We start from the raw sequence: 19,580 nt of genomic DNA, 5'->3' as shown, positions 1-19,580 counted from the left end.
AACTACAAATTCAGTCATGCCACACACACACACCTGCTCCAAGTCTCCACTGATTGGACTCCCACAGCTGATGCTGCTTCTGGACTAATCACACACACTACTTTAGCAGCACACACACTCACTTCCTGGCCGAGTCTTGTTTACCTGTAAAGTGACAATTCAACGCATTTTCTTTAGTCTTGTTTCTCCGTGTTTTGACCCTTGCCAAGTTTGTCTGTTTGTCCATGTTCACTGCCTGCCTTCCAACCTGTCGTCTGTTATAGTGACTACGATTCTGGATTTGCCTTTATTCATCTGTTTGCACCTGTGTTGACCCTTGCTTGCCTGACTACCGAATAAACCTGCACTTGGATCCTAACGTTGTCTCTGTCATCCATGTGTAACTATATATATATATATATATATATATATATATATATATATATATATATATATATATATTTAAAGTGTATATATATATATATATATAATTATAAATAAAAAACAGTATTATTGTTGCAATTATTATTCTAAATAAATAACAGAAATTAATCCTAAATGTAACTGGGAAACAGTCTAAAGACACAACTGGAGTGATGCTAGGATCATTTAAGAAATCTTTTGCATAAATATTAATTTTATTACAATGAAATTATATAGACAACTCTATAGAATATGAAAAAAGATGTTTATAGAATTATCTGTTGTCTTAGACCCGACTCATGGCTGAGAATTCGGTTTATTAAGTCTTAACTCCCTGACTCATCATCTCTCCTTTTTGCTTCATACAAAAAAAATCACCATCATATTATTTAAACTTTGTTTTGTCGACTGGCAAAACTCACTGCGTGCCGACACCTTTGTATAAAAGACTGTTTCGCTGGCTATTTTGTCAGCGTGCATGTTCACTACCGGGATCAGAGCAGCGCGTCAAGCAGGAGCGGTGCGTGAGGCGCGCGGGTATGTTTTTTTTTTTCTGCGCACATGCTCAGTTCGCTTTTTGATTACACTACATGCTTTCATCAGCGTTCGCACATAGAGAATAATGTTTTTATTCTGGGATTACCACTCTTAATAACGCCACTTGCATATAAAGTAAATCGTATCTCAAAGCATTCACTGGGGCACTGGCAATTTTTACTGGGGCATGTGCAATGCCCCTGATTATCCTACATTATTATTGTTTTTTTAAAGGTAAATGAAGGTTATACCGTGTGTTGTTCATTTCAGAGCTCCTCTATTAAGTGAAGTTTATTTATAAGCTAATTTCAAGAGGATCAAGTGCTTATGATTGAACACAGCTGGTCATGCATTAGCCAACACATGATTGACCAATCAGACGATTCCTAAGCCACTATAAATACCCTAAGTTATGTATAATAGTAATCTTCGTTTTGAAGAATCCCCCCTTCCACCCCTACTCCTCCTCCTTTCCTAGATGGGTGGCATGGTGGCCCAGTGGTTAGCACTGTTGCCTCACAGCAAGAACATCACTGGTTCTAGTCCTTACCAAGCCAGCCGACCAAGTCAGTTGAAGTCAGAATGATTCTCTCTCCTGTGTTTTTTTTTTTTTTTTTTTTATATTTCCCAAATGATGTTGAACAGATTCAGGAATTTCTCACAGTATTTCCTGTAATATTTTTTCTTCTGGAGAAAGCCTTATTTGTTTTATTTCGGCTAGAATAAAAGCAGTTTTTAATTGTTTTAAAGCCATTTTAAGGTCAATATTATTAGCCCCTTTAAGCAATATTAGTTTTGGATTGTCTCCAGAACAAACCACTGTTATACAATGACTTGCCTAATTACCCTAACTTTACCCTAATTACCCTAGTTAAGCCTTTAAATGTCACTTTAAGCTGTATAGAAGTGTCTTGAAGAATATCTAGTCTAATATTATTTACTGTCATCATGACAAAGAGAAAATAAATCAGTTATTAGAGATGAGTTATTAAAACTATTGTGATTAGAAATGTGTTGTAAAAATATTCTCTCTGTTAAACAAGAAATTGGGGAAAAAATATAGATATAGAGACTTTAAATATACATATATAGAGACTTTAACTGTAATGTTATTAATAATAGGAGCGTCTCACATGGGATTGCTGCTGCCGTTGTTCTCCAGAGAGTTTCCGATGTGAATCTGGGCTCCGTTTATTCGGTCTGCGAAGCTGTTGTTAATGTTAGTGATGACTACTCTGCTAACGCGGTAAACGTCCCCCAGATCCACCCTCCACCACGGGTTACTTTGGTTAGCTGTGGACGAACACACCGACCACAACTTTGGCCCAGTTCGAGAACCATCGACAGCTCTTTCTGCAGTCCAAAACCCATAATTGGACGACTGAGAGGCGTTTCTCTTTAGCGCCAGATTATCTGTAAAAAAAGAGACAAAATCATTTCAGATCCAAAAGTAGGGCTGGACAATAATTCGGTATCAATACATCGTGATTGATTTTTTTTCAATAACAATGATATGATTTTTAAACCCATTTCCGGTATTTTGATATAAATTTGCGCATATATATATATATATATATATATATATATATATATATATATATATATATATATATATATATATATATATATATATATATATATATATATATATAAAATATTATATTTATTATATATTTAAAATCTTATACATTATCACTGAATGACCGTCAGTGTTCAGCCGTCAGACCGTGATGTCACTTGCGTGATGACGTACATCACAGACAGACTGCCAGCGCTCAGCAGTTGGTTAAGCTCCGTCGCAGAAAGTTTTAGCTACAAAATGAGTGCCCTGAATACAGATGTGAATGAACACGCTTCTACAAGTAAGAATGCAGACGAAATAGTTGATTAGAGAGGAAAGTCTAATGCAGTGGTGTGGATGTGGTTCGGCTTTGTAAAGTTTCGGTGCTCTGCAGGTTCAAACCAGCGGTGTCAGAAGAGAAGGCAATGAAGCAAACACAGACGGCTATGAGGCACCATGTAGGATTTAAATCAAACTTCACTCATCAACACATACATAACACGTGCATATACGCCTATAAATTACTCGCATGAACACTGACACTATTGAATGTTCAAAACATGCATGAAACTAGCACTAATACATATAAACTTGATGCATGCATACACACGCACGTAGATATAAACATGATCCTTGCATAAACACCAACATTAACACACGCACGTACAACTCGATCCTCGCATAAGTGAAGTTTAATTTTAAACTAACTTCGAGAGGAGCATGTGCTCATGATTGACCCAGCTGGTCCACATTAGCTAATCATAATCCTCCAATCAAAGGATCTCAAGTCACTATATATATCCTAATTTCCTCTCTACAACTATCTTCGTCTGGAAGAAACCCCCCTCCTCCCCTCCTCCCACCTTTATCCAGAATGGGCGGCACGGTGGCCCAGTGACTAGCACTGTTGCCTCACAGCAAGAATACCAACGGCGTTGGGTCTTCACTGGGCCATCTGGTCTTTCTGTGCGGAGTTTGCATGTTCTCCCCGTGTCCACGTGGGTTTCCCCCGGGTTCCCCGGTTTCCCCCCACCATCCAAATGTGCTCTATATTATAGATAAAATAAGCCTAAATCTTTTTTCTAATGTCTTACTCTCAGCAAGTTCACCTTGGCCTCAGCAGCGGGGGAGTTTCAGATCGACCTGAGCTCAATCTCCCCTCGCACTGTGAAAGGAGGGAGCCCTGGGCTCGAGGATCCCTTGAGCTCAGGGCTCTCTCCCCGGACAGCACGCCAAACAAGCTATGTATAAATCGTGAGCTACTGTAAGTGTGAACTCTTGAAACACCCAAACTAACACTCACACACATAAACTCGCTGCATGCTGGCATATAGCACTCTCGCAAACTTACAAAATAAAATTGACAAACATATTGATCAGAAATCTGGTTATTGCAAAGCTTATGACATAGAAAGAACGTGATTAATAGAGGTTTTACATCTGTTAAATAATGAAAATGTGTTATATAAAATAATATAAAATATTAGACTATATAAATAGACTATATAAAATATATAAGAACTATTTTCTGTTAAACCTTTTTAATTTAATTGGGTAATTATACACAAACATAAGCAGACAGATTAAACCCTTAAAGGACGTTCAAGAAGAAAAGCAACCAGAACTTTGACAATACTCAAACAACTCTTTTTCTATTGCAAATATTAATGTTGCCTGTACTCTTTTTGATTAATTTATATTATTATAATTATTATTCTTTTTCTATGATTTTTTTATGATCTGGATGTCATAATTGTAAGATTTTGGTATTATTTTGATTGTTAAATATTCAACATATACTAAAAAAATAACGAACTATGTCTATGAACTCTCCCTCTCTCTCTCTCTCTCTCTCTGTCTCTCTCTCTCTCTCTCTCTCTCTCTCTCTCTCTCTCTCTCTCTCTCTCTCTCTCTCTCTCTCTCTCTCTCTATATATATATATATATATATATATATATATATATATATATATATATATATATATACTATAAACTGATATATATATATCAGTTTATAGTTTATTTCAGATTTCTTGCTTGTAAAGGCTAAATGCAAATCAAACGTGAACATTCATTTGTAATGTTTTCATTTTAAAAAAGGTTGTAAGAGCCTGGATGTGTTATAGCAGACATTTGTGGGTACAGACATCCATTGTGTGCGTTCTTGGCAGTTGTTTCCTGGCTTTTTAATATTGTCCATATCGATATCAAAATTATATCGTATCGACCGATTAAGAAATATATCGTGGTATACATTTTTGCCATATCGTCCAGCCCTATCCAAAAGTGCTAAACGTTGTACTTTATTTGTGTGAGGATTATCCAGCTGGACAAAACATGTAAGTGTAATGAGCAGTGTTTGAACACAGAGCTCATAATTTGCAATCTTCAAAAAGCCTATAGGAAAATCCTGTAGGGATTTAATCGAGGGTATCTTTTGGGGTTATTTCATTACCGATGCTAAATCAATGGCGCCAAAACAGTTCCTGAACCGATACTTTTGAGCCCCATAATAATAGTGGACGACTCTAGAAAAATCTTTTACTTGACAAACTAAATGTTTAATCATTTTAATCGAACAATATAATTAAAAGTGTAAAGTAAACATCAATTCATATATATATATATATATATATATATATATATATCAATAAATATATTGATTAATTGCTTGTTAGCATGAATTTAAGATCTGTATTATGCAATTAACATTAATTTAACTCACTGTTAACCTGTGGAAAGGCTGTCATCAATATTAGAGAACAATTTTTTCAAGGGTTGTGGATTGTGACCATGTTACATCAGTGGTCAAATTATTTACCTTAATCTGAATAAGACAATAATATGATAAGGGTGTTTATATGAGTTGCTTTTTGAATGGTGCATTCATGACTGCGGTTTACCTGTTAACGCACATAGATTGATTAACATCATTGCGTCACCACGCTGTCAATGCTTCCTCTGGAGTTTCATGTCATTTTGGGTGTTTCATTTTTAATTTTCAGAGTTGTCGATTTCCTATTACTCAAACGAACTGAGTGAATCACTTTCCTCAAATCATTTGAGTTGGCTCAACTGATTAAGATTTACAGTGTTGATGAGGAGAAACAGAAAAGGAAATCCTCACACCATGAACACACAAGAAAAACAAGCATGACATTCTTCTGTGCAACAAGTGAGTGTCAGAAGCATGAAGTTGTGCCGAGTCTCTTTGCATACGAGAGTATTTGGGTTTTTCGATTAAGTGCCGTGCAGTGGGTAGCACGTTCGCCTCACAGCAAGAAGGTCGCTGGTTCGAGCCTCGGCTGGGTCAGTTGGTGTTTCTGTGTGGAGTTTGCATGTTCTCCCCATGTTGGCGTGGGTTTCCTCCGGGTGCTCCGGTTTCCCCCACAAGTCCAAAGACATGTGGTACAGGTTAATTGGGAAGGCTAAAATTGACCGTAGTGTATCAGTGTGTGTGTGAATGAGAGTGTATGGATATTTTCCAGTGCTGGAAGGACATCCGCTGCATAAAAACATATGCTGGATAAGTTGGCGGTTCATTCTGCTGTGGCACAAGCCTTAAGTCTGAGTAAATGACGACAGAGTGTTTACTGTTGGGTGAAATATTTCTTTAAATCACTAATGACTTTTGAGTTGTGTCCAAGTGTGTGAGACAGTGTGTTTCTTATGCACTCTAAAATGCTGGGTATTTGTAAATACATCTGAAACAATGTAGTTATTTTTTTAAATTAGCTTTACATTTGTAATCCAACGGTTGGGTGTGTCCATATTCGACCCAATGTTTTGGTTACAGTAACCCATTATTTATTTACAGCACGTCTGTTTATTTACGTTTTCATCCCTGTGTTTTCTTCCTGGAAACTATTGAGCTGTTATTTGAATTAAATGATTTTAGATAAGCCCTTAATGCCATGTCAAAAGCAAATGAAGCCTGGGTGCTTTACATGTGTCATCCTCATTGTCTGAGTCACTGAATAGCCAAATATTTAGTCAAAACACACCTATAGGAGAACTTTAAAACAGATAACAACCTACATAAATGCTACACTTAAAATTAGTGATGGGTTGTTTTTAACCCAGTGTTGGGTCAAATGTGGATAACCTAACCATTGGGTTATTTTTTTACATTACATTTAATGAACATTTTGTATCCCAACTGTTGAGTTTGTTCATATTATATGGGTTAAATACATACAGAATATAAATCATTGTGAATATTGCACTGTAAAATGATGGGTTGTATTCGTAACCCAGTCAAATATAGACAAACTCGACAGCTGGGTAAACATTTTTTTAATTGAAATTTATTAAAAAAATAAACCCAATTATCAAAAAAACAGACAAGTCTGTCAAAAATGATGGGTTGTGTTAACCCAGTCAAATATGGACAAACTCAACAGCCGGGTTAAAACTTTTACTTAAAATAATTTGACCCAATTATCCCCAAAACAGACCACAAGTTAAATAAATGCTATACTGTAAAATATTATATTGCATTAACCCAGTGTTGGGTCAAATATGGACAACCCAACCATTCGGTTAAATTCAATTCAATTTATTAAAAAAAATTGTTACCCAACTTTTGGGTTTGTCAATATTTGACCCAACGATGGGTAACCACATTCCAGCATTTTTTAGTGTCGACAAGACATAATTTAAGTCATTGTAATTCATGAACTATAAAATGATGGGTTGAGTTAACCCAGTCAAATATGGACAAACTCAGCAGCTGGGTTAAAACTTTTAATTGAAATTTAATTGGAAAAAAATGAACCCAGTGTTGGGTCAAATATGTACAACAACCATTTGGTTCATTTTTTGACATTCAATTTAATAAACATTTTGTAACGCAAATGTTGCAGGTGTTCATGTTTAACCCAATGATTGGTTAAATCATACAAAACCATACTTTAAATCATTGTACATATTGCACTATAAAATTATTAGTTATTTTAACCCAGTCAAATATAAACAAACTCAACAGCTGGGTTAAAACGTAAATGATGTTGAAAACCTAAATTATTTTTAAATGATAGGAACTTGATTGTCCCAGAACCCAGAAACTATCAAATGCTACACTCTAAATAAACATGTTGTATTAACCCAGTGTAGGGTCAAACATAGACAACCCAACTATTATATACTTTAAATCATTGTATATCATGCACTATCAAAATGATTGGCTGTATTAACCCAGTCAAATATGGACAAAGTCAACAGCTGGGTTAAAAGTTTTAATTGAATTTTAATTTAAACAAATTAACCCAATTACCCAAAAAACAGACAACAAGTTAAATATATTAAATATATGCTACACTCTAAAATATTATGTTGTATTAACCCAATGTTGAGTCAAAAATGGACAAACCCAACCATTGGCTTCATTTTTTACATTAAATTTAATAAACATTTAATGAACAACTGTTGCGTGTGTTTGTATTTGACCCAAAAATAGTTAGATATTATGAAACTTAATTTAAATCATTTTAAATATTGCACTATAAAATGATGGGTCGTATTAACACAGTCAAAACTCAACAGATGGGTAAAAAAAACAGAATTATCAAAAAACAGACAACAAGTTAACTAAGTTCTAAACTAAAAACACTGGCTTGTATTTAACCCATTGCTGGGTCGAATATGGACAAACCCATTAGGTTCATTTACTAACAATAAGTTTATAAAAAAATGTAACCCAACTGTTGGGTTTGCTCATATTTGACCCAATACTGATACAAATATACTTTAAATCATTCTAAATCTTGCATCATAAATATTGAGTATTATATTAACCCAGTGTAATATGGACAAACTCAACAGCTGGGTTAAAAGTTTTATTGAAATTTAAACCCAAAAAAATGGACCCAATTATCCCAAAGGGTAAGTTTGTCCATATCTGACCCAATGTTGGGTTAAAAGCACCCATCAGATGTGTTGCATTCATTTTCTTTTCGGCTTAGTTCCTTTATTAATCAGGGGTCGCCACAGAAGAATGAACCACCAACTTATGTTTTACGCAGTGGATGCCCTTCCAGCCGCAACCCAACACTGGGAAACACCCATACACTCTCATTCACACATATACACTATGGCCAATTTAACTTATTCATTTCCCCTATAGCGCATGAGTTTGGACAGTGGGGGAAACCGGAGCACCCGGAGGAAACCCACACAAAGAATGAAGGCATGTTTAAATGAATGTGAATTAAACATGCAGTAAAGTCCTGAAATCTCACCTTCTGCTCTGTTCATCTTCATCTGAACCCAGAAAAGCCCTGTGAAAAGAATGGAGAAATACAGAACGAGGCCCAGAAAATGAAGCATAAATATAATGTTAAAATCACACTTTACATTACATGAGAGAAGACGACGGTACAACAAAAATAAGCATTCACTGTTTACATATGAGGTTATAAATGATTCTCTCAGTCCGTTTATTTGATTTTATTAGCTTTTTAGATCTATTATTGGGTTTCATTATTTTTATTATTGCCTTTTTTCCATTCATTCTTATATGTCTTTTACTGCTGTACATTTATGTCTGTAAAGTGGCTTGAAATGCTACTTTTAAAGGCGCTATATAAAAATAAAGTTGTTTATTATTATTATTATTATTAATAATAATAATAATAATGATATTAATCATTATTATTAATTTTTAATTATTCTCCATCCTGTGAAATTCCCCCTTTTTTGCAAGATTTTCACAGTGTTTTCTATGAAATATATTTCTTGGGGAGTGTCTAATCTATTTATTTATTTTTATTTTTATTATTTTGCTGGAATAAAATGTAAACAATAATAATAGTAATAATAACAATTACAATAATAATAATAATAACAACAATAGCAATAATAATAACAATAATAATAATAATAATAATAATAATAACAATAACAATAATAATAATAATAATAACTATAGTAATAATAATAATAATAATAATAGCAATAATAATAATAATAATAATAATAATAATAATAATAATAATAATAATAATAGCAATAATAATAATAATAATAATAATAATAACAATAATAATAACAATAATAATAATAATAACAATAATAATAATAACAATAGCAATAATAATAACAATAACAATAATAATAATAACAATAATAATAATAATAATAACAATAGCAATAATAATAATAACAATAGCAATAATAATAATAATAACAATAATAATAACAATAACAATAATAATAATAACAATAATAATAATAATAACAACAACAATAGCAATAATAATAATAACAACAATAGCAATAATATCAATAACAATAGCAATAATAATAATAATAATAATAATAATAATAATAATAACATAATAATAATAATAATAATAATAATCGCATTATTAATAATAATAATAACAATAACAATAATAACAATAGCAATAATAATAATAACAACAATAGCAATAATAATAACAATAATAATAATAATAATAACAATAATCGCATTATTAATAATAACAATAATAAAAATAATAATAACAATAGCAATAATAATAATCATAATAATAACAATATTAATAATAACCGCAATAATAATAATAATAACAATAACAATAATTACAATAGCAATAATAATAATAACAATATCAATAATAATAAGAATAATAATAATAATAATAATAACAATGATAGTATGTGAAGAATATTTTTAAAAACTGCTGTAGTTAATATTATTAGCCCCTTCAGCAATATTAGTTTTGGATTGTCTCCAGAACAAACCACTGTTATACAATAACTTGCCTAATTACTTAACTTTACCCTAATTAACCTAGTTAAGCCTTTAAATATCACTTTAAGCTGAATACTAGTGTCTTGAAGAATATCTAGTCTAATATTATTTACTGTCATCATGACAAAGAGAAAAGAATCAGCTATTAGAAATGAGTTATTAAAAACATTACATTTACAAATGTGTTTCAAAAAATCTGTTAAACAGCACAGGGGAAAAATAAAAATAAAGCTTTCTCTTCATCTATATTTTTTGGAAAACAATATAAAAAGAGGACTATAGGGTTGAGTTAGGGAGTGATTCTGGATCTAACAGAAAAGGCTGTAATCATCAAGATATTAGACACACAGAAGCTGTTTTACTCACACAGTAAAAGCGGCAGGAGAGTGCTGTAGAAACGCCTGCTGTTCATCTCAGGTGTGTCTTGATTCTGTCAGACGAGGATGTGAATGAAGAGAGACAGAAATGAGACACTCGTTTAACTTTACATACTGCAACTGTCAATCACATGATCAGCGGCGGGTGGCCAATAGTAGCTATATGCTCACATTTTACTGTGCATGCATAGAAAAATAAAAGATGTGATGAGTTTTGAGGTTCAGTGGGTTATTTGACAATAAAAGTAGTGATGTTTGAGTGTTTTAACATCTGCTGACCGATTTAACAAAGTCTGTATGAGGAGTCTCTCGCTAGTCAGAAACACTGGATGGAATGTCTGGATATATCCAAACAGATTTGCAAAAATGTAAACAGTGCCCTCTAGTGGATTTGACATCTGAAACGTACAATAAAATATAACCTAAAATATGTATATTTCATAAGGAACTCCTACCTTAAGTGACATATTTAAGATTTCGCAAAAACTGTAGACTCCCTAGTAGATTTGTCATCTGAAACTAACAATAGACGTACCATACGTACCATGAAAATTTCCTTGCTCTGTTAAACATCATTTAGGAAATATTTACAAAAAGAAAAAAATCAAAAGGGGAGCTAATTATTCTGACTTCAACTGTATATGACCTTTTGTTTGTTTTTTTAGAATTGCAAAAATGTAGACAGCACCCTCTAGTGGATTTGTCATGTGATACGTACAATGAAACGAACCTTAAGTAACATTTCAAATATGCTAAAATGTACACAGCGCCCTATAGTGGATTTGTCATGGGATACGTACAATGAAACGAACCTTAAGTAACATTTCAAATATGCTAAAATGTAGACAGCGCCCTCTAGTGGATTTGTCATGTGATACGTACAATAAAATAAACCTTAAGTAACATTTCAAATACGCTAAAATGTAGAAAGCGCCCTCTAGTGGATTTGTCATGTGATACGTACAATGAAATGAACCTTAAGTAACATTTCAAATACGCTAAAATGTAAACAGCGCCCTCTAGTGGATTTGTCATGTGATACGTACAATGAAACGAACCTTAAGTAACATGTCAAATACGCTAAAATGTAGACAGCGCCCTCTAGTGGATTTGACATTTGATACGTACAGTGAAACGAACCTTAAGTAACATTTCAAATATGCTAAAATGTAGACAGCGCCCTGAACTATTATGAACTCCGAATGACAGAATTACTTTCTAACAGAGATTACTGGTTAAGATTAAAGACACAGGTGAGAGGTTTGCTGTGACTGTGGGCTATATGTTGCGTGTTGCTTTTGAACCCAAATAAGGACTAAATGTACGTTGTGTGTAGTTGGTAATTGATAACATATCGGAGACTGTAAAGGGTGTCACACACCGGATGCGCCGCAACACGGCACGCACATGACAGTCGGACGTATCGCACACCAGACACGCACATTTGCAGGATATTTAAAATTAAACTATTCAGATGGCACCCTGTGGTGTAGCAGAAGTATGAACAGTGTCCTGAGTCATGGCTGGTGTGCACCCTGATAGAACCTATATTTAGAATTCGGAAACATATGGCACTGTGTGGTGCAATGTGGAGCAGCCATTGCAGTAGGATATTTCGTACTATCATTGATCTGCTGTTCATGATCTATGTTCATAGAAAGGTTAGTAATTTTTAGATTAGATTAAATTCAACTTTATTGTCAATACACATGTACAAGTACAAGGCAATGAAATCCAGTTTAGGTCTAACCAGCAGAGCAATAGCAGCAAGTGCAGGATACAGGTATAAGTTATAAAGTGCAGTTATAGAAAAACTATGGGGATATTTACAGATGGATGTACTATCAACATTATATACAGGTTGTATTAGCTATGAACAGATTTACAATAAATGAATATATGTACAGGATGCTATTAATAATCAGGAGTGTGCAGATAGATAAATATAATTGCAAATGTATATGTACAGTGGGTGTGTACATAATTAGAAATGTCCATGTGCAGTGGGTATGTACAGTTCAAATAAGTGAATCAGTGCAATAAATATGTGCAAACTTTAAATGTGCAAATGTTAAATAGTGCAGTGATTGTGAGGAGTATAAGTTAGAGGAGTGTGGGGGGTGTATTGGGGGGGCAAACGAGTCAGTGAGGGGCAGAGTTCAAAAGGGAGACAGCTCTGGGGAAAAAGCTGTTCCTCAGTCTGCTGGTTTTTGTCCGGGGGAGCCTGAAGCGCCTGCCGGAAGGCAGGAGAGAAAACAGTCTGTGAGCAGGGTGAGAGGAGTCCCTAAGAGTACTGCGTGCTCGGCGCAGACAGCGTTTCTTCTGGATGTCCTCAATGGCTGGCAGTGTAGTCCCTGTGATGCGTTGGGCAGTTTTCACCACCCGCTGCAGTGCCTTACGCTCAGCAACAGAGCAGCTTCCATACCAGACTGTGACGCAGTTGGTCAGGATGCTTTCTGTTGTGCAGCGGTAGAAGTTCACCAAGACGGCTGATGAAAGCTGGTTCTTCTTAAGTTGCCTCAAGAAGAATAGGCGCTGGTGAGCCTTCTTGACCAGGCTGGAGGTGTTGGTGGTCCAGGAAAGGTCCTTTGAGATGTGGGTCCCTAGGAACTTGAAGGATGAGACAGGCTCAACGGCCATCCCATTAATGTGGATGGGATCATGTGAGCCTGTTCGTCCCTTCCTGAAGTCCACAATGAGCTTCTTGGACTTGATGGTGTTAAGGAGCAGATTATTGTCGGTGCACCAAGTGGCCAGATGCTGTATCTCCTCCTTTTATCCCCAGGCTGTTGCTCTTATAGATGTGTAAATTGCTTCCTTGTCCTCATTTGTAAGTCGTTTTGGATAAAAGCATCTACTAAATGACTAAATGTAAACATATATATATATATAGTTTAAGTGAGAATTTCTTTTCCATTTTTAAATGTTTCCCAAATGATGTTTAACAGAGCAAGGAAATGTTCACAGTATGTCTGATAAAAAATTTTCTTCTGGAGAAAGTCTTATTTGTTTTATTTCAGCTAGAATAAAAGCAGCTTTTAATTGTTTAAAAGCAATTTTAAGGTCAATATTATTAGCCACTTTAAGCTATATATTTATTCGATAGTCTACAGAACAAACCATCGTTATGCAATAACTTGCCTAATTAATCTAACCTGCCTAGTTACCCTAATTAACCTAGTTAAGCCTTTAAATGTCACTATAAGCTGTATAGAAGTGTCTTGAAAAATATCTAGTCTAGTAATATTTACTGTCATCATGGCAAATGTTACGACCCTGGACCCAGAAAAATAATCAACAAATAAAGAGACCTGACACCAAACGGTCATAAAAGTGATTTTTATTTGTCTGGTGATCTTTTATGTTGTCCCTAGACCAGGGTCGTAACATAAAGTGGGGGCTCGTCCGGGATATGAACCAGGAACCCCTCGCACCCGAAACAATCAGCAATGAGATGACCAGACTCACAGGATATGAACCCTAACGAGCCCCAAATTTATGCTCCGACCCTGGTCTAGGGACAAGGCCGCAACATAAAAGATCAAAAGACAAATAAAGAGACCCGACACCAAAGAGCCATAGAAGTGATTTTTATTTGTCTGCTGATCTTTTATGCTGCAGCCTTGTCCCTAGACCAGGGTCACAGCATAAATTGTTTGTGGCGGGGCCTGCGGATGTAATGAGTAAGAGAGGGAGAGACAGACACAGAAACACACACATCTGCCAACGCAACACAAAGATAAAATAAATCAGTTATTGGAAATGAGTTATTAAAGCTATTATGTTTAGAAATGTGCTGAAAAAATCTGCTCTCCGTTAAACAGAAATTGGGGAAACAAGTAAACAGGGGGTGAATAATTTAGGGGGCTAATAATTCTAACTTTAACTGTATAACTTTATAACAGCATTTTTTACAGTGTTCCTTCTAGAAACTGACTGTATCCTTAACTCATGTTAATACTAATGGCCCGTTTCCACTGAGTGGTACGATACGGCCACTTTTTCGGCACCCTTTCGAAAGGGTACCAAACATGAGAAAGGGTACCAAACATGAGAAAGGGTACCAAAAGGCGGAGCCACATGCGCAGCTGAACGCTAATGGTTTACAGAGATACGTCATTCGCTTGCGCAACAAGCCAGAATGAAAACAAAAAACCCGCCATGTTTGAAATACACACACAGCCGACGAGCCGAGACATTACAGCGGAATTATATATACATATAATAACAAGCCATGTTCGACCAGGGCTCAAACAAACCTTGTCGTCGTCTTGATGAACAGCCACAAATCCAAGAAGAAGAGCAGATTTACCCTGTGCCGCGTAGTTTTTTATGAGCCAGTCTGAGTCGCGAGCGGTTTCGCTTTTATGCTAGCGCTTGCGCGCATCTAACATTATATCTGAAATAACAAACTTCTTGAGCTGATGATAATAACCTGCGCTTGATTATTGACGTGCTTTTGAAACCTGATCCTGTCAGATACTGACAAACGCGAGAGTGAAGCGTGAAGAAACAAAGGAGAAGCCGGAAAAAAGGAGCACATTATTCAGCAAACATGAACAAAATGCCATGATTAACTAACTTATTATCTTCACCTTTTGGACTAATATGAACTGGGAATGATGGAATTACTCTCTAACAGAGGCTACGTGTGCTGCTGAAGATTACAGACACAGATAAGAGGTTTACACTGACTGTAGGCTATATTTTGTGTTGTTTTGAACCTAGATACCGACGAAATGTCTGCTATATGTAGTTCTTCTGTAGTTGGTAACATATCAGAGACTGTAGGGGGCTGTATGTGTTCATATATGTTCATTTATTTAGTTAATATAATTACAGACGTTACACTAGGCTGTCATTGATCTGCAGTTATAATCAACTCATGTTTATTGTAAAGTCAGTAATAAACATTTCTACACAAGTATTTATGTGTGTAAAGCATCTGTGTTATGAGAAGTGCTTCTCATATGATATGTGAGCGACCCGTACAGCTTTATTGTAGACATTTCCTCGAGTGAGAATGACGTCGACTGAAACTTTCTGTCATACACCACACCCACCAAAAGGGTACCCTTGTTAGTGGAAACGCCTGATAAAGGTGACCCGTACCAAACCGAACCGAACCGTACCGTACCAGTCAGTGGAAACGAGCCATAAAAGCTGAACCTGCAGCACTTTGCTCAGTGACTGACACTGGAAACATCAGGACTCGTGTATCCGTCATCAGGATGGATGCAGACATGCATGAAAAGAAAAACTGTATGAAAATCAACCTTAAGTGCCGGTCATTTCTCTTCAGCTTCAGTAAAGATCCTTCTCCTCGTTTGCATTTTGGCTGATTTGTTTAGTAAATCTAAGAGGGAAGTGAAGAAGGAGCCGAGAAAAGCAGCTCTGGAGCTCCAGTGACGTGTCAGATATATTCAAACGGTGGATATGAAGGTGGACAGAAGGACTGCAGAACATGGCTTTATTTACTACAGAATATCACTGATTACTACAAATATTTCAGAACATGGCTTTATTTACTACAGAATATCACTGATTACTACAAATATTTCAGAACATGGCTTTATTTACTACATACACTTCAGTGTGCCGGTGGATATAAAGACAAATGGATGTTCAGATCCACACAGGTGCAGTACATCACCCTCACTTGCAGACCACTATTTATTTACTGCTTCAGAACATTGCTTGATTTATTTACTACTTGATTTGATTTGATTTAACAATTTTAACAAAGATTTACAAACAAGTCCAGTTAGACTAATTCATACATATTTTAAAAACTGTTTAGACACAAAAAAGCCACAGGCTTATTTCCATTGTGGTCCTCGATATCCTTAAAAAATGAACAAGCAAATCATAAATGGAGTGCAAACATCATCAGCTCAGCACAATGAAATCCTCAACTTCAACTATAAAACAACCCCTTTTTAATTTCCCTTTTAAAAACACTCTCAATTTGAATCTCTTTAAAAATCGTGGGCGAAACATTCCAAGCAGCAGAGCTCGTACACAACAAAGAGTTTCCACCTGATTCACTCTTAAATCTATATGGGTAAACATCCCTGCTACATGCTCTTGTAGAATGACAGTGTACCTCACTAACTAAAACATAGTAATTAAGAAAATATTTTGGGACCATTTTCTTTAAAATCTTAAACACCATCACTAATTTTAGAAATGTTACCCTATTCTTAACTTTTAAAATATTACTTTGACTATAATGTTCATTATTTACATGCGTCAGTGGAGGTACTTTCATAACAGTTCTACACAGGGGCACCGCTGGCCGCCATGGGCCCTCTGACAAGTTGATATTGGAGGGTCAGGGGAGTTGGTATCGTGCCTGAAAGTGAAAAGCGGGGAGGGGAAAGGTATCGCGGCTGAAATTAAAGAGTGGGCTGGGGGTTGGGGAGTTGGTATCGCGACTGAAAGTGAAGAGCGGGGGGGACGGGTTGGGGAGTTGGTATCGGGGCTGAAAGTGAAGAACGGGGGTTGGGGGGTGTTGGGTGAGTTGGTATCGCGGCTGAAAGTAAAGAGAAGGGGGGTGGGGTGGGGGGTTTGGTATCGCGGCTGAAAGTGAAGAGCGGGGGGACCCCCTTACATAAGTGTATGGGCCCTTAGAATCTTCCTAACTTTCCCCCCTAGTGGTGCCCTCAACTTATTTTGAGCCATCTTACTCTTGCTCGGATTTGTCTTGTTTCTATTCCAAATATCTAAGTATTCTTAAATCAAGCAGCATGTTCTAGTAAATAATATTATCTTGTTTTCTGAAACTACATGTCTGAATGAAGTGAGTTTTACCTTTAAACAAGCTAAATAATCTGAAAATAATCTGAAAAAGTGAAAACAACATGACTTTGCTCACCGCTCTGGCAGATTATTTTGCAGGGTGAATAAAACAGCATGTATAGTTTGTCTTCTTGTATTAGTGTTTTTGTTATATATATTTTTTCTTGCATGTATAATTTGTTTATACTTTTTCAAATGTACATTTTATTTTAGTTTATGGGTGTGATATATATACACACACACACACATATATATATATATATATATATATATATATATATATATATATATGAGCAATATCACACGAGTAGCAGTGCGGTATGGCTGTATATCAGCACTGGTGGGAGGCGTGCGTTGGCACGAGGCCGCAGACCGCTTTGGTGCATATAGCCATGATTACCCTTCATGACAACTGTGAGGGGGTGAATTTTTTATAATTCAACCGTTTTGTTTTTATTAAGTTATATTAAGTCTGCATAATTAAGGGCGTGGCCACTTGAGTGACAGCTAGGTCTCGCTGCTCGCTGTCTCGTCACCTGAGCTGCTTACGGCTAATTAGCCGATAAACTCGGCATATTCATCGCATTTTTGTGTTGGTTAATGTTTCTATACTCAGTCAATTGCCTTTTGGGATTATTTCCTACAATTATCAGATGATTTGGCATGCTGTGTGCACTTAATTGTGCTCACAAACCATTTACTGTTTGTGGATGGTGAGTGAAATTCTCTGTTTCCCTGGTGAGTGAAATTATATACTTAATTATATACCATCTCTATAAATGTGTTTGTTTTTATTTAAGATCATTCATCATTTATAATGTTCTTTAGAGCTGTAATGCCCCCCATAATCTGACAGGTTGATTAGCTGTAGGCTATTGAACAGTCATCTGAAGAGTTGTCAAACAGTGTTGTGCCTGGATTTCATCAATAGTCTTGCATTTACAAACACAGACTATATTTAAAGTGTTTGGACGTCATAAGAAACGTCATAAGAACAATGCTTAATGGCTCATTGTGTTATAACAGTGTTTAGTCTAAACACTTTATTGATATAGTGTAGTGACATGTGGTCAGAACACAAACGAGTCGCAGGTAATGAAGTATTAAGCGTTTCTCCCAAAGTAAAGTCTGTCTGCCAGGTCCAAGCTAAATGCCAGCAGGTGTCTGTAGCTCCGCTCACTCTCCGCCTCTTTGCCCTTGTTTGGTATCCCGCCGTGGGTGCGATGACGCACGAACAAAATGGCGACGGTTGGCCGCGCCTACTTGTAGCTTCGTTTGCGCTCTTCAGAAACCTATGGGTGACGGATACTACGTCCATATATTTTACAGTCTAGGGCGCCCTCCAATGTTTCATTAAGTTTGACGCGTTTCCTCCTTAAACGCAACGAAAGCGTATGCTTCACGTTGTTGTGTCAGAATTCTTGTGAAATACAACCATACTTTGGAACACTCGGTTTAAGCAAATTTGATGAACGCGATCATGCGTGTTGAATCTGAAGGGAGTCGCTCCGGCTGCCCTGTCATTGCGCGCGTTGTGTGTCTGTGTCAGGCCCGTGCACAGACCCTTACAGGGGCAGGTGCTCAATGCGATCGCAAAGTAAAGAGCAAGTGCCTCCTGAGAGGGGCACCTCAGCCAAAGAGGGCAGAGGGGCAGTGGCTCTAGCCACCGGGCCACCTCCCTGTGCACGGCCCTGGTCTGTGCGTGCGTTTCTTAGCAACAAACCTGCCTAAACGCCGTTGTCCATAGCCACTAAATCAAAACGTTAGGAATTGCCGTAAGATTGCGTTGCACTCGCAGCTCACATCATTCAAAAGAAAAGGTCCACATTGTCCCCAGATAATGTCAACAGACTGGACTGTCTTAGCTACAGGCTGAATGTAAAGGAGGGCTAAGCTAAATTGTTTCTACTTTATAAGTAATGTTCTCAACTCAAAGCAAAACAACTTTACAGTGAGTTTAACTTTACAACTTTATTATTATTATTATTATAATTTTCCAATTTCCAGATCTGCAATGCCTGTATTTTGCCATTTTTTGCAGTCCCCTTAGAATCCAACATGGAAATCATTTATTTCTTTATTGGCATTGATTGTTTTGAAATTCAAATGGCATTAACATGCCTGTTAAGGCTGTTAAGACAGGATCT

The 19,580-nt window shown here is 36.1% G+C and overlaps 1 protein-coding gene across 1 annotated transcript in view; it reads right to left on the bottom strand.

The window, feature by feature from the left end:
- The window catches only part of LOC130232573 (uncharacterized), a 44,516-nt gene that overhangs the window by 4,641 nt on the left and 20,295 nt on the right, over positions 1 to 19,580 (bottom strand). Inside the window, exon 4 of the mRNA XM_056462552.1 lies at positions 2,073 to 2,352. Coding sequence (XP_056318527.1) covers positions 2,073 to 2,352 — 280 coding nt within the window. The remainder of the gene's footprint in view (positions 1 to 2,072; positions 2,353 to 19,580) is intronic.

The sequence above is a fragment of the Danio aesculapii genome, chromosome 7 (genome assembly GCF_903798145.1).
Source record: "Danio aesculapii chromosome 7, fDanAes4.1, whole genome shotgun sequence".
Lineage (NCBI taxonomy): Eukaryota > Metazoa > Chordata > Actinopteri > Cypriniformes > Danionidae > Danio > Danio aesculapii.
Note: the sequence above shows the minus strand (reverse complement) of the source record. Positions and strands in the feature narration are given on the sequence as shown.